The sequence below is a fragment of the Dermacentor andersoni genome, chromosome 2 (assembly GCF_023375885.2).
Source record: "Dermacentor andersoni chromosome 2, qqDerAnde1_hic_scaffold, whole genome shotgun sequence".
Classification (NCBI taxonomy): Eukaryota; Metazoa; Arthropoda; class Arachnida; order Ixodida; family Ixodidae; genus Dermacentor; species Dermacentor andersoni.
This window is the reverse complement of record NC_092815.1, coordinates 221,542,333-221,559,675: the sequence shown is the minus strand read 5'-3', so window position 1 is coordinate 221,559,675 and position 17,343 is coordinate 221,542,333. Positions and strand designations below refer to the sequence as shown.

General features: G+C 43.5%; 1 protein-coding gene across 4 annotated transcripts in view; it reads left to right on the top strand.

Annotated features, from left to right (window-relative positions):
• Nucleotides 1-17,343, top strand: part of LOC126539993 (tRNA-queuosine alpha-mannosyltransferase) — a 121,623-nt gene that overhangs the window by 29,847 nt on the left and 74,433 nt on the right. For all 4 annotated transcript variants that reach the window (XM_055075777.2, XM_055075773.2, XM_055075776.2 and 1 more), the window contains 2 exons: nt 1,126-1,356; nt 11,478-11,587. In XM_055075777.2, the coding sequence (XP_054931752.2) occupies nt 1,126-1,356; nt 11,478-11,587 (341 nt within the window). The remainder of the gene's footprint in view (nt 1-1,125; nt 1,357-11,477; nt 11,588-17,343) is intronic.

Genomic DNA, 17,343 nt, shown 5'->3' with positions numbered 1-17,343 from the left:
CAATATCCTGTTGTGGTGAGTCGGTCTTCCTCAATTCGTCAGCGCCCATCAGCATGCTTCATTAGTTATAATTTGGCTAGTTGGCCTTATTTTTTAAAAGGCATAATAAATGCCCCTTTCTTTGTTTCCACTACCATGTTGTCGATCCTTTGCCACAAGGGCACGCTTGAGATCCCACAGCTTACATCTATAGCAGCATAGCACATAGTCTAGATTGCTCCACAGTCTAATCGATGCATGATGAGTGAATACAAGTGTAAATGTGCTGACGTTGTGAAGGGCCGCTGATGTTCAAGGGAAACAGCAAGCATCAGAAGGCACTGGTACAGTGAAACCTCGTAGTAATGAAATCGTATCCAACATAAAAATACCTTTGTTACATTGAGTACACACTGATAAACATCTTATGTGTACTTGATTATATCGTGGTTCAAGATTCTTTTCGACCATCACAAGTGTGCTGTGATACTGTAGGATAGGCCTCAAAAAGGGCTCTGCTGACTTGTTCCAGGCCCAATATTTGTGTGTATAAATGTTTTGGTCATTCTTGTTGCGAGGGTACTGCTCCCCTAATTTTCGACCAGTGCACGTTGCTATATTCAGAATGAAAGAGAGGAAGGGTTGTTCAGTGCTAGCTGGTGGTTACATGTTGTGTTTTCTCTCAAGTGTAATTGATCAGCATGCTGAAAAGCTGGTCTAGTAGGTGAAAACCACAGGTCAGCAGAATAAGCGAACACTCACGTACATAGTCAACATTTGTGCAGTCGGCTATGTGCTCATTCACACTTGTGTACGCTCGCTCACTTCCTACTCCCTCATACTCGCGCACATAATCATGTTCACTCCCACTCACACACGCTCCCAGTCACGTACACTCACAACTCAAAATCGCAGTCATTGAATTTTGTTCGCATTCACGCAAACCATCACTCACTCCTGTTCATGCATCGCTCTCTTACACTCCATCTCATGCCTCTGAAATCAATATGTAGTGAGTATGAATCACTGTACTTGTGAGTAAGTGTGCTAACCTGTGGTAAAGACTCGTGACCCATGGTGATCCCACTTGTCGTCAGCGTGCGTAAGTATTGCTCTAATTGCATGATGTCCTGCTCGTTTGTGCAGCTTGGTAGCTGATGTGGTGCTGTTCAACTCAGACTTTAACCGGGATTCGTTCCTGTCAGCCGTGGAGCCATTCCTGAACCGCGTGCCAGGTGCAGGCCGCCTGGGGCCCCTGCGGTGCCGCTTGGAGACCAAGGCACGAGTGCTGCCCTTTCCGGTGGACGTGCCACCATGGGCCCCATCGCCGTGCAGAGACCCTGCAGCGCCCTTGCATATAGTCTGGCCTCACCGGTGGTCAGTAGTGCACTTGCTGGCATATCTGTTACTGAGCAGGAATTAAATGGACTGGCAAGATTTTCTGAGTGTAGCTATCAGTATTAGGCTAAACATGATTAAAAGGGATGCTTGTTTGGTTAGGTGTACTGGATAAGATAAATATACTTGCAGACGACTTTTCCTGGCTACGAAGGCAATGTTATGGAATGCATGTCATACTGATGCTGAAATTTGTCCCACAGTCTGTGATGTGAACACATGATTTTATTCATTTTAGAATGTAATCTGAAATGAAATGCAATATTCTTGAGTTAGTGCAGGCATTTTATTTTTCAATTTGATCTCGGAAGCTGTGGCACTAGAAAATTATTGCATGTGTAATCAAGAAATCACACTGGGGCAACACCACAAGCGGTTGTTCTGTCAGCTTCTTGCTCATCGCACAGCAAGTGGGTTGAAGTCTTGAAGCCTGCAACACTCAAGTTTCCCATTGTTTTGTCCATGCCTGACAGGACCATCCAACAAGGCACAGCCCGTTGGTTGTTATGCCCCATGGACTGCACCATCTTTAGTAGTCAGGATGTGGAGGATCGGTTGGCATCCTTCGAAAGGGTGAGCCCTTCAACTAGTGGGGTGATGTGCTACGAAACCGCACAATTCTGCCTCACGGACATAACAGACCATTGGTTTCAGAACCACGTATGTGAGCTTGCCACCTGAACTGCTTTTAAGAGTTCAGAAATATTCGGCAGCCCGATTGTGCTTTATGGGGAACAGCGCCTATGTAAGCATGGGTAACAGCAAGATGAGAACTTGACGAGTTACATACATGTGATTGACATACACAAGATCTCAAGGACTGAATGAGAGAAGATAAATCTCAAAAATAAACTTTTCCTCGTTTCCATGTAGTGCACTCCAAAACACCAGGCAAACCCGTGCGAACAATCTCTCCATTCCTCGTGTCCAAGTCTCTTACCCAAGTTTTTGGTACAGGTTATAAAGCATCCAGGATGGCAAGCGGCGATCTCCTCTTGGAGCTCCGCAACCAGAAACAATATGAAAATCTACCCAATCTAGTTTCATTTGGTGACGCCAAAGTAACAGTAACTCCTCATCGTACCATGAGTACCACCCGTGGCATAGTCTCCGATGATGATCTATTGGAGCTGACTGAGGCTGAGCTCTTGGAGGGCTTCAGTGAACAGAATGTTATAAATGTCAAAAGAATCAAGATGAGGCGAGATGGTAAAGAAATTGCGAACAAACACCTAATACTCACCTTCAATTCAAGTGTCCTGCCCGAGTCAATCGAGGCCGGGTACATCAAGCTCCGTGTAAGACCGTATGTGCAAAATCCTCTGAGATGTTTCAAATGCCAACATTTTGGCCACAGCTCGCTGAGCTGCCGAGGCCGCCAAACTTGTGCGAAATGCAGTGCTAATGAGCACACGTCTGAAGCTTGTAAGAACTCTTTGCATTGTGTAAACTGTGATGGAGAGCACGCTGCGTACTCGCGGTCATGCCCGTCTTGGAAAAAAGAAAAAGAAATTGTCACGATCAAAGTGAAAGAAAATATATCGTTCAAGGAGGCACGTAGGCGGGTGGCATACCTGCCTAAGAACACATTTGCCAAAGTGGCACGTCAGGGGGCAGCGCCACAACGGTCTCCGGCGGCTAACCATCCCACACCCAGTGAGGCGGCAGTGACGCCATCCGCCCCCCCTGGCGGCTGCAGCTAGCGCTGCTATGCCAACCCAGCAGACGGGGCCATCTACCTCCGGGCAGGTGACCTCAAAGGCCTCGTCCAATGTGCCGAGGCCTTCATGCCTAACAAAGTGCTCGGAAGAGCGCCTGTCCAGCGCCTCGCAAGAGGCGATGGACACAACCACCAGCAAAACGGCGCCACCAGCGCCTAAGCAGCGGCGAGGCACTCTCGATCGCTCCAAAAGAGACAATACTCCCGTCACGGCGCCTGAAAAAGGCCCGTGAATTAATCCTTATCTCTTAAACACACAGCACCCAACACATTATCATAATGGAAACACAAATATTACAGTGGAACGTACGAGGACTTTTACGTAACCTCGACGACAATAAAGAACTGTTACACAAACATAATCCAAGGTTGCTGTGTGTTCAAGAGACACATCTGAAACCCACACAGACAAACTCTTTACGTCAGTACATAATCTATCGCAAAGACCGCAACGAGGCTAACGCCTCCGGCGGTGTTGCAATATTTGCGGATAAATCTGTAGCTTGTCAACAGATTTCCCTCCAGATGCCCCTTGAGGCCGTATCGGTTCGGGCAAATTTTTTTAACAAACTGGTAACTGTGTGCTCTCTATACATACCGCCTAACTCTCACCTGAAAAAAAAACGATTTCCATAACTTAATTAATCAGCTTCCTGACCCCTACATACTCGTGGGTGATTTTAATGCCCACGACACGATGTGGGGAGATTCGCGATGCGACGCGAGAGGCCGATTAATTGAAAATTTTCTTTTGACCTCTGATGCCTGCCTTTTTAACAAGAAGGAGCCGACGTATTAGTGTCCAACACAACACATATTCAGCAATAGATTTAGCAATCGGTTCTTCTTCTCTTCTGCCTCACCTAGAATGGTCCATGATCAATAAATTGTATGGAAGTGACCACTTCGCCGTAATTTTAAACCTGACAACTTTGCATGAGAACCCTCCGCATATTCCTCGATGGAAACTAGCATCGGCGGATTGGGGACATTTTAAAGAATCATCTTATTTATCACCAGATTTTATAAATAATTTTACTATAGATGATGCCATTGCATATTTTACTGCTTTTATTATTGATTTAGCCGAGAAGTTTATTCCACAGACAAATGGTGGTTCACTAAGAAGATGTGTTCCCTGGTGGAACGAAAACTGTAGAGAGGCGCGAAAGAGACAGAACAAGGCATGGGGCGTATTGCGCAGATCACCTAATGCCGAAAATCTAATACACCTTAAACAAATCACAGGGAAGGCGGACACGACGTCAGGCAAAGACAGAAAGCTGGGTGAGGTTCCTCTCCGGCATTAATTCTTACACGCAGGAGGCAAAAGTGTGGAATGGCTTGAGAAAGCTGCAAGGGCAACAAATCCATCCTTTGCCTCTGGTGAATGACCAAGGGGATACCTTGCAAGACCAGGTAGACTCTCTTGGGGAACATTTTGAGCGTGTATCGAGCTCAATACACTATTCTGAATCATTCCTTAAATACAAAGAAATAGAAGAACTCAAGCCATTTGTACGTAAATGCAGACATGACGAGGTGTATAACCGCCCATTCAGTATTGCCGAATTAAGAGCTGCCTTGATCTCATGCAAGAGCACTGCACCGGGACCTGACCGAGTCATGTATGACATGATCAAAAACTTGCACTCTGACACACAAGTTACACTACTCGCACTCTTCAACACTATTTGGGCTGCCGGATACCTTCCACACACATGGAAAGAAGCAATTGTGGTCCCTGTTTTGAAGCTGGGGAAAGACCCATCCCTGGCGGCAAGCTATCGCCCGATAGCTCTTACAAGCTGCATGTGCAAGCTTTTTGAAAAAATGATTAATCGGAGACTCATGCATTTTCTTGAACTCAACAATATACTTGATCCTTATCAGTGTGGCTTCAGAGAAGGCAGGTCGACAACAGATCATCTTGTACGCATTGAAGGATATATTCGTGATGCATATGTACATAAACAGTTCTTCTTATCAATATTCCTTGACATGGAGAAGGCATATGACACAGCAAGGCATTACGGCATCTTGCGAGACTTGTCGGGAATGGGCATCTGCGGAAATATGCTGAAAATAATTGAAAGCTATTTGTTGAACCGCATCTTCCACGTGAAAATTGGCAACGTATTGTCACGACCTTCCACACAAGAAACAGGTGTACCCCAAGGAGGCGTGCTTAGTTGTACGCTATTTATTGTGAAGATGAACACGCTTCGTGCTTCATTACCACCTGCCATTTTTTATTCCATCTACGTAGACGACATTCAAATCGGCTTCAAATCCTGTAACCTCGCAGTATGCGAGGGACAGGTGCAGCAGGGCTTGAACAAGGTTTCCAAGTGGGCAGACACGAACGGATTTAAAATCAACCCCCACAAAAGCTCTTGTGTTCTTTTTACTAGAAAGAGAGGCCTTGTTCCAGATCCTTGTGTCGAACTGTGTGGACATCAAATACCTATTAACAAAGAACACAAATTTCTAGGTATTATACTTGACTCCAAGCTTACTTTTATTCAGCACATTAAATACCTTAAAGAAAAATGTCTAAGGACAATGAACTTGCTTAAAATTCTCTCCCACACAACATGGGGTAGCGACAGGAAGTGTCTGATGAATGTTTATAAGAGCCTAATTCGATCACGATTGGACTATGGTGCCGTCGTATATAACTCTGCCGCTCCAAGTGCACTAAAGATTCTAGATCCTGTTCACCATCTAGGTATCCGCATAGCCACTGGCGCTTTCAGAACAAGCCCGATTGAAAGCTTATACGCGGAATCAAATGAATGGTCCCTCCATCTACAGAGAACTTGCATCAGCCTTACATATTTCCTGAAAATACATTCCAATCATCAACATCCATGTTTTAACACTGTTAACGATATGACATGTACTACACTTTTCCATAACCGTCCCTCTGTAAGACAGCCTTTCTCGCTTCGTGTGAGGGAGCTTAGTGATGAAATGCGTGTCCCACTCCTCGAGCTTCACCTAATGCATCCAACCAAGTTGTTACCGCCGTGGGAGTGGCAGGTCATAGAATGTGACATATCCTTTTTACAAGTAACAAAACACGCACCAGAGATCGAAATACGAACTCATTTCCTAGAACTCAAGCACAAGCACTCCTGCGCAGTGTTCTACACAGGCGCTTCGAAGTCTAATGCCGGGTTGTCCTATGCTGCCGTCGGCCCATCCTTCTCAGAATCTGATGTACTACATCCGGAAACAAGTATATTTACGGCCGAGGCCTACGCATTACTGTCTGCTGTGAAGCATATAAGAAAATCAAAACTTCAGAAGTCAGCAATATATAAAGACTCCCTAAGTGTCCTGAAGGCGCTGATGTCACTCTATACACACAAAAATCCAGTACTTAATGAACTATATTCAGTCTTGTGTAAAGCATACAGATCTAACCAGCATATCATTATATGCTGGGTGCCTGGCCATAGGAGCATCGAGGGCAACGTTCTGGCGGACGAGATGGCCGCGTCAATCGCATTGCAACCTGTTAACCCTACTGCTGAGGTGCCTGTCACAGATCTGAGGCCTTTCTTGCGAAGGAGGCTGCGAGACCACTGGCAACGCATGTGGGATGCTGAAACAGATAATAAGCTCCACCTGATAAAACCACAGTTAGGATTCTGGCCCTCGAATACAAAATCGCGCCGAACAGATGTCGTATTCTGTCGTCTAAGAATAGGACACACATTTGGCACCCATAATTATCTGCTTACTGGAAGTGAACCTCCAACCTGTGGTAGATGTGGGGAGAGGCTGACCGTGCTCCACGTCCTTCTGGATTGTCGGGAAGCCGAATCTGAGAGAATGAGACATTTTTCCTTAGCATACGTACAGCACATTCCTCTTCATCCAGTAATGTACCTCATGCCCAGAACCGCTTTTTAATACAGACACAGTCCTAGGTTTCCTGAGAGATGTGGTCTTACATGTTATTAGCCCCATGCATTCGTAGCGCTTCCTCTCTTTAGAGGATGCCGCTGGGATAGTTGTACTGTATAGCACATGCCTCCAGGCCCTTGTGTTTCAAGGGCTCTAAGGAGGCAGTAGTGCTCTAGCATTTCTTACAATCTGATATATTTTACCTATCATATCATTCTTTTTAAATGCATATAAATGTTCATAGTACAAGTCATACGTCATCGCCATAATTTTATTGTACAGATTTTACACACTTTAGAGCGTATATTTTAAGGCCCCTTTACAGCCATGTCACACCAACTTCATAGTAATCATAATTACACTGCAAACCCATTACCACAGACATGGCGCTCTTTGGCCATACTTGGCCCTTGCGCCATAAAACCCCATACATCATCATCATCATCAGAAGATAAATCGCATAATGAAAGACAACTCTCTCCAATCGTTGCTGGCAAGAGTCTTATCCTGTGTCGTGAATTCGTGCTAGAGATTTCATGAGCTGTACAAACTTATCTCAGCAGCCGATATCAACAGACAATTGTTTCACCACCTTGGTTATTAGTTGACCTGGGTATGCTGGTGTCACAGATAAGGGAATTCATACCAAAAGTGGCCAGGCAGCTATTGCCTTTGCCAGCCATGCAAGCGCTTGCACATTATGTGACTCTTGCAATCCGACAGATGATTCAAGAGCAAGTGATCATGGCCTTGTGGCCTGCCTGTTAGTCAATTGACACAGATGCACAATTCTGTTGGCACGCCACTGTCAACTCCTGTTGGCACGCCACTGACATATGTCTTAGCAAAGGTATTTGCCAGTGTTAACACGGGGATGGAAAATCAGGACGATGAGCAAAACGAAAACAAAACAAAAGCCGGGGCCAATGTTTTGACAAGTGGACTTGTTTTTTTCAAGGCGACATATGCCTCCCTCGGCACAGTATGTACAAGTACGGTTCTTCTAAAGGGGAGGTGGGGTAATGCAGGTGGGCAAGGCAACAAACGAGGGTTTGTTAGCAGTGAGGGGGTAGAATTGAAAAGAGAGGTGTGCTATTCAATGTCGGTGGAGGAATGAGGTAGCGTCGTGTGTCAGCCGGTTGGTGTGTCACTGTGGGTACCTTTTTTCACGGAAGGGGCCTGGACGACGGGAGTGCGGGGGGTATTATCTCCTCTGTTGAAGGTATGAGCAGATAATCTGCCCTACAACGGAGCAGATAATCCCCCCCTCCCCTCCCATCGTTGAGGCCCTTTCCACGAAAAAAGGAACCCATTATCTGCTCTCATTTTTTCGCTAGTAAATTGCTTGGCTTGTGCCTGATCTTGTAGCATCATTTTTGGCAATCCGTAGTGCATCGTACAGCCACATGCCACTGCTGCCTTAACAAGTGGCCAGAAATCAAGATGCTGATTTCTCCGCACACTGCAGGCTGCACATACATTTACGCTTCCATTTTGAGATCTTTTTCCACAAAATGAGTATGATTACCACAAAATGTAAATAGCATTACAGAATTATTGACACTAAAACACGTTGTTAGCATGACCATGCACTCGTACATTGTCAATAGCATTGGACCACATTAAAAAGAACATGGCAGATGGAAGCAGCTTCCCGTGGATAATTTAATGCTGTTGTTCTCAATTCCAGATGTCAAACTTGCAGTAAAAATGCACCAATGTTCTCCTTACTTTTCTGTGCCGTTTTATGCATTGAAGCACAGAAGTAATTGGAATGCTAGTGCATTTCATTGCAAATTTTGGAAATCATTATCTGGGAACTGGTGTCGCTCCGAGAATTTGTTTCAGGAGGATAGGTCTTGTGAACTCCCCGGGTAAAATTTAGAAATATAATATGCCCTAAAGTAATTAGTCAGAAACTTAATTCATGTGATTTTGTTAATTAGTTGAGTATACATTTTCATTTGCCATGCATGTAATTAAGGAGTGGGCAATGGAAGTCGGTGGTAACTCCGTTACGCAGGATACCAGTAAACTATCGCAGGAGACGAAAGATCTGATCAAGAAACGCCAATGTATGAAAGCCTCTAACCCTACAGCTAGAATAGAACTGGCAGAACTATCGAAGTTAATCAACAAGCGTAAGACAGCTGACATAAGGAAGTATAATATGGATAGAATTGAACATGCTCTCAGGAACGGAGGAAGCCTAAAAGCAGTGAAAAAGAAACTAGGAATCGGCAAGAATCAGATGTATGCATTAAGAGACAAAGCCAGCAATATCATTACTAATATGGATGAGATAGTTCAAGTGGCTGAGGAGTTCTATAGAGATTTATACAGTACCAGTGCCACCCACAACGATAATGGGAGAGAAAATAGCCTAGAGGAATTCGAAATCCCACAGTTAACGCTGGAAGAAGTAAAGAAAGCCTTGGGAGATATGCAAAGGGGGAAGGCAGCTGGGGAGGATCAGGTAACAGCAGATTTGTTGAAGGATGGTGGACAGATTGTTCTAGAGAAACTGGCCACCCTGTATACGCAATGCCTCATGACCTCGAGCGTACCGGAATCTTGGAAGAACACTAACATAATCCTAATCCATAAGAAAGGGGACGCCAAAGAGTTGAGAAATTATAGACCGATCAGCTTACTGTCACTTGCCTACAAACTATTTACTAAGGTAATCGCAAATAAAATCAGGAACACCTTAGACTTCTGTCAAGCAAAGGACCAGGCAGGATTCCGTAAAGGCTACTCAACAATAGACCATATTCACATTATCAATCAGGTGATAGAGAAATGTGCGGAATATAACCAACCCTTATATATAGCTTTCATTGATTGCGAGAAAGCGTTTGATTCTGTCGAAACCTCAGCAGTCATGGAGGCATTACGGAACCAGGGTGTAGATGAGCCGTATGTAAAAATACTGAAAGATATCTATAGCGGCTCCACAGCTACCGTAGTCCTCCATAAAGAAAGCAACAAAATCCCAATAAAGAAAGGCGTCAGGCAGGGAGATATGATCTCTCCAATGCTATTCACAGCGTGTTTACAGGAGGTATTCAGAGACCTGGATTGGGAGGAATTGGGGATAAAAGTTAATGGAGAATGCCTTAGTAACTTGCGATTCGCTGATGATATTGCCTTGCTTAGTAACTCAGGGGACCAATTGCAATGCATGCTCACTGACCTGGAGAGGCAAAGCAGAAGAGTGGGTCTAAAAATTAATCTGCAGAAAACTAAAGTAATGTTTAACAGTCTCAGAAGAGAAGAGCAGTTTACAATAGGTAGCGAAGCACTGGAAGTGGTAAGGGAATACATCTACTTAGAGCAGGTAGTGACGCCGGATCCGGATCATGAGACGGAAATAATCAGAAGAATAAGAATGGGCTGGGGTGCATTTGGCAGGCATTCTCATATCATGAACAGCAGGTTGCCATTATCCCTCAAGAGAAAAGTGTATAATAGCTGTGTCTTACCAGTACTCACCTACAGGGCAGAAACCTGGAGGCTTACGAAAAGGGTTCTACTCAAATTGAGGACGGCACAACGAGCTATGGAAAGAAGAATGATAGGTGTAACGTTAAGGGATAAGAAAAGAGCAGATTGGGTGAGGGAACAAACGCGAGTTAATGGCATCTTAGTTGAAATCAATAAAAAGAAATGGGCATGGGCAGGACATGTAATGAGGAGGGAAGATACGGATGGTAATTAAGGGTTACAGACTGGATTCCAAGGGAAGGGAAGCGTAGCAGGGGGCGGCAGAAAGTTAGGTGGGTGGATGAGATTAAGAAGTTTGCAGGGACGACATGGCCACAATTAGTACATGACCGGGGTTGTTGGAGAAGTATGGGAGAGACCTTTGCCCTGCAGTGGACGTAACCAGGCTGATGATGATGATGATGATGATGATGCATGTAATTTCTGCCCCTTCCAGTTATATAATTCAAGGATTAAAATTGTGCTATCTCCTGCAGGCAATTTTGAAAGTTTTCTGTGTAGTGAAAAAACAAAAAAAAAACAGAAGGGGATTCACAAATAACAACCATTCACACTCCGTTGGTGTAAAAGTTGTCATCTGCTGTTAAAATTGTGTGCTCAACTCATCTGATTGCTTTTAAATCAACAGCACTTGTTTCGGGGCTCATTGGTTCAGAATTCTTAGCTGTGCCAAATGGATGAGGTGGCACAGACTGCCACTAATCTCGTCCACTTATGCAAGTTGTTACACATGTGCAGTGAAGCACATTCACTATGAAGCAAAGACACACCTTGTCTTTCACAGTCCTTAAAGATTGCTAAATGCCATACGCAAATGTGTCATTTCCCTTAATTCTGTGTTGTCCTTTGTTTCCATGCTATGCAGTTACATCACGGATTACTTTTAACTTGTAGCCCAGTGTGTGCTCATCACAACTAAGAAGCATGGACCAATTTGAATCAATCTGTGGTGCAGGGAGCATGACAAGGGTCCCGAAGAGTTTGTGCAAGCACTACTTGAACTGCACCGACTGGGCATGTGCTTCCATGTGTCCTTCCTGGGACAGAAGTTTGACGAGCTGCCTTGTGAGTCGCTTCAGCATGCTGACAATATTCCTCAAGCACTGCCATTGTTAATTTGTGTCCTACGCAGGCTCCATTTTAACACAGTCACATCACATCACAATTTTTCTAGACAGTGCACGAAAGCTGGCCTGCTGAAAGCGCTCCCAAAGTATAGTATGGCATCACTTTTGATTTGGCTGTAATTAATTGAACAATTATGTGCCTGTACCTTCATATGTACGCCGCTGCTTGATAGGCATCACTCAAGGCATGTATTGTTTTGTAAACGTTCCTGTCAACCAAGTAGACAACCAAGCTGTGATGGCATAGCATTCCCTTGAATACAGTCAAGTCCATTTGCCCACATCATCCACTCTGTATGCAAAGCATGTGGCAACTTATTTTTCCACAGCATTTACACGAACAACTCTAATATTGCTTTTTGTTCATGCAGCTAGCAGACTGACCATCGTGCCACTTGCTCCTCGCATGCTGCTTGTGTATGCTAGTGCAGCAATGCCTTGCCATTCCGATAGAATCACCGCTTGGGCTGTGCCACTGCATCGTTTGCCCTTGGCGACAACCAACATGGCAGCTGATGTAGGTCCACCACCATTTCAAGGTTCTAATGACAGGTTTTCCTTAGCTTTCCAAGTGCTTTTACAGAGGTGAACTACAGTTAAACTTCAATATAACAAAGTCGTTAAAATTGGCAGTTAGCTTTGTTATATAAAAATTTTGCTATGGAGAAATTCGGCGTTTTATGCAGTAAGTGTGGTCGCCAATGAATTTTGCTTACATTGAACAGGCTGCAAAAATTTTCTGAAATATTGGGCAATCGAAGAATGCAAAGTTATATTAGAAAAAAAAAATTTTTTTGAATTTGAGAGTCGGCAATGAAAAGTATACAATGTTTTCACGTCGGTGGTACAGAGTGAAGCCAACCACACTTTCGTGTCCACTTCGCCCCGGCGACTGATAGCGTCGCCTGCAGTGCGACGATTCTGCCCCGAAAAGTGCGGGCAGCGAGGAGCGAATGCCTTGTCTGCCTCTAGCCTTAATGTGTCTCCGAAAGTTGAGGTTATGCAATTTCCAGTACTGAACATGCGGTAAGATAGCACACATGACGCCACGCTATTTTGGCACGCCCATTCCAAAACAGGGCGTGCATGTTGCATATGTGCTCAGCTATGCTGGCAGCTGTGCACGGCTATGGCCGCACTAAAAGAGGTGCTTCAATCTGCCCCCAACTTCCTCTCACCCCCCATCGTGCACACACGCTTCATCGCGTCAAGGCTAGCTTCCTACCCTCCCACCCGTTCTCGTTGCTCATATGGGAAGACTGCGCTTATCAAGCCATCCTTCTTCTCAGCTCATTTACACATGCTTTCACTCTCACCCAAAGCATACAATATGCTGAGCGTGATAGCATTTTAACGTACTTGGACTTTATACGGAATATTACGCCGCTCCGCTTCGACGATCGCTCTTAGTTGAATGCTGCACGATTTGGGGCTGCAGCCACTTGTCATTCAACCACTTGACCACGTGCGTCCTCATGAAGTTTCTATTTATTGTCTCGGTATTCCTTAGTGACGGCAGTGAAATTTCATTATACAGTTAAACCTCAATAAAATGAAATCAGTAAAATTGGCAATTGGCTTTGTTATATAAAATTTTTGCTACATTGAAATTAAACCTTTTATGCAAATAAGTACAGTCGCCGGTAAATTTTTCTTACATGGAAAGTGCCGCAAGCTTTTCTGAATTACTGGCCAATCAGAAAAAGCAAATTTTAATGTGAAAAAATTCATTTCGTTGAATTTGAGTAGGCGACAAAAGATACGGTTTCAGGCCATGTCGACGATATTGACATGTTTACTTATTTATCTTTCTTGGGAGACCATGTTTCACCGGCTAGCAAATGTTAAATGTGATCACTCAGCGCAGCAAGTGCCTGCATGTGTCGAAAGTTTCTAGAATGTTATTGGTGGTTCTATCTATTGTCTGGTGGTACCGCATCTTGTGTAATTGGATTGTATGTGCAATGCGAATTGTGTAGAACTCTCTGGAAGACACGCGGGCACCTGCGATTACTCTGGAACCTTCGATGACTCATGTATAAAAGCCGACACGGTTTTCATTTCATTTCATTTTCATTTTATTGCTACTCTTGCCATACAAATTATCAAAACACTGACTGAACCCATAGCCAGAGGCTAGTGTGGGGTTCAGAAACAAAAATACACGATGGCAATGACACAGCACTTGTGTAAAATGAAAAGCCCAAAATCACGGCGAAAGGCCAAAGTACAGTATACAATGAGAAAATAAAATAATGTGCATTTTACAGCAGAATTAATAAAAGCCTGTCATGAACAACACGGCACAACAAACACAAACCGAAAACGACTGTCACATAGATTAAATAAGGCTCATAAAGTATGTTCTTAATGTTTTATTTGTTTCGTGGGACTGTTTTATTTCTGGGGGTAAAGCATTCCAAACCTTGGCTCCTGAAAACTGCACCAATCTTTCACTGTAGATGTTATGTAGTATTTGGTGGCAGATTAAAGTTACTATGTGTGAGGTTTCTTGTGAGTCGAGAAGGGGAGCAAAACAGGGAGGCATTGAAAGGTTGGTTATATTTTACTATGTTGTTTACTCACACCGCTGTATTTAAAGACCGCAAAAGGTCTAAAGGAAGGATATTTAATAACTGGAAAATTGGTTTACTTGATTCAGTATATACTTGCTTTGTGTTATAATTCAGATAGCCCGTTTTCGTAATCGCCAGATGGGATCAAGGTAAGTGTTGTATGTCAAACCCCATGATTCTACACAGTATGTTAAATGACTGTTAATAAGGGCAAGAAAAAGAGTACGCAGTGTATGCGTGTTAAAACAATCGCGGGCCTATAATAAGGCATAACAGCCAGAAGCCATCTTCGAACAGACGGCGCCAATCTAATTTTTCCAGTGAAGATGTTCATCTAGAATGACACCAAGATACTTAAATGAGTGTGTTCGTTCGAGTGAGTGGTCGTTAATGAAAATGTTCATTTGGAAGCTGTCAATGACTTTTGCTCGTGAGCTAAATACTATATATTTGGTTTTGCTTGAATTAATCATTAGCTTGTTGGTGAAAAACCAGCTTGAAATTTTTTTCAATTCAGCGTTTGTCTTTGCTTCTAAATCCTCATGGTTGTCAGCTGTAACTATGATCGCTGTGTCATCTGCATACATTAAAATATCAGAGCAACTTAGGACCTTCGGGAAATCATTCAAGTATAACAAAAATAACATGGGCCCTAAAACGGATCCTTGTGGAACCCCAATCTGTATATATTGAAGTGATGATATAATGTTATTGATAACTACAGCTTGTTGACGGTTTTCGATGTAACTGGAAAGTAAGCTGTAGACTTCACTGCAGAATCCATAGTGGTTTAATTTGTTGAGCATAATAGCGTGATCCACGGTATCAAATGCTTTCTTTAAATCAACAAATACAACGGTGGCCACTTTGTAATGCTGTATTACTTGTAATTAATTGAGTCAAGCTTAGGACTGCAGATGCCGTTGAATGATGTTTTCGAAATCCATGTTGCTGTTGACAGAGTAAGTTATATTTTTCTAAGAATTTGCAAATATTATTGGATAAAATCTTCGTAAATATTATTAATGACACTTAGGACAGAAATGGGTCTGTAGCTTGACGGGTTCCATCGGTCTCCATCTTTGTATACCGGGACAACTTTGGCAATCTTTAGTGCATAGGGGTACATTGTACATTTTAATGAATGATTAAAAAGTTTGCACAAGATGGGTACGAAAATATCAGTGTTTTCCTTAAGTATGCGTGGGTAAATTCCGTCCAGTCCGGCAGATTTATCGCCTGGTAAGCTGAGAATAATGGATGTAATTTCATCGGGTACGATTTCAAACATTCCAAAAGTATTGAGAACTGGATTGGATGCAGCATTTTGTTGTGATTCAGGGAGTTGAGCAGCCAGTGACAGGCCGATATTGGTGAAAAAGGAATTAAATCTTTCTGTAGTATTGCGATCTATTTTTTCCAGGAGAACACGGCGCAAACTGGCTTTGCCAGCAACTTCATTTATTATTTTCCAGACCTTATGTGAATTGTCAGAAGCCTGTTCAATGAGACGCGTGTAATATGCTTTTTTTCGTGCCTTCATCATCGACACAGATCCATTGCGCAGGTTCTTAAATTGGTTTAGATAGTAAACATTATCCTTGTGTTGCTTCCACTTACGGTACTATGAATCCTTCTCTTTTAGAACGGCGAGGATTGGCTCAGTCATCCAAGGGCATAATGGTGCTTCGTAAGAGCGAACACTAATATTTCTGCTGCAGGTAGTAACTATTTGTGAAAGCGTGTCTATTAGGTCTATTGTCTACCTGCAGATCAGATTTTCGACGATTGCCGACTGTGTTCGCTGCTATTGTTGTGCTTTGAGAGTAACTTGCTTTTGTAGACACAGGTTCACTCAATAAAAAGTTAGTTTCATCATTCACAGTTTTGCTGCTGTGTTCTTCCCCGTCGCTACTACATGACATCTGGTGGAGGTGCTCGTGCGTTCATGTACCGAACGCCCCCGTAAAGCCATGATCCAAGCCCTAACCTGGAAGACAACACCAACATCACCAAGGACCAGCGAGGTAGCTGCAGGCTGCTAGGACTGCCCCCAGAGCACTGACTTTTATCATCATCATCATGATCATCATCATCATCATTTATTGACCCTTAAAGGCCCCTATTGAGGTATTACATAAGGGGGGAGCATACATATGAAAAAGAAACGTACAAACAGTCATGACTGAAGTAAGAAACAATAATAATAAACATTCAGAAGGGCAAAGAAGGTGCAATCAAGTGAATGTGATGTAGTAAAAAGTAAAATCCATTAAGCATCAATACTCAGAAAGTTCGTTAGTATGTTTCGAAACTTGGTAGGGTTACGTTCGATTACTACGTGGTCCGGTAAACTATTCCATTCTGCAATAGCTACTGGCAAGAAAGAGCTGTTGAAGGATTTAGTAGAGCCGTGAAGACTTTGAGTACTGAGGTTGTTTGAGAGATGGCGTGAAGTACGGTTGGGTGGCAAGAGAAGTGTCTCGCGTAAATGCAGGAAATTATAATAGAGCTTTTGAAAGAGGCATAAGCGTGAGATTTTTCGGCGATGTGCTAATGATTGGATGTGTAGGGATGATTTGATGTTTCTAACACTTGGCCAATAGTAGCACTGGGATGTAATAAACCGGGCTGCGCGATATTGGATGGCTTCCATTAGCTCAACAAGGTGCGCTTGATGGGGATTCCATATTGCCGACGCGAATTCCAGTTTAGTACGGATAAATGTTTCATATGCTAGTTGACGGATCACAGGGGGTGATGATGATAGTGACCGTCTTATGTATCCTAGGGATCGATTAGTGGCAGTAACCAGATTTTGGATATGTTCTGACCATGTAAGCTTGCTAGTGAAGGTGATACCAAGGTACCTGTATGATTGAACCAGCTCAATAGGAAGGGAATGCAAAGAGTAAGAGTATGACATGAGAGAGTGTTTCCGCGATACGTGCATTAACTTACATTTTTTGGCGTTTAGCTGCATGAGCCACTCTGTGCACCATTTTTCAATTGTAGTGAGGTCATGCTGTAAAAGCAACTGATCATTGTATGAGTTTATACTGCGGTACAGCACGCAGTCAACGGCAAAGAGCCGGATGGATGACGGAATACGAGAGGG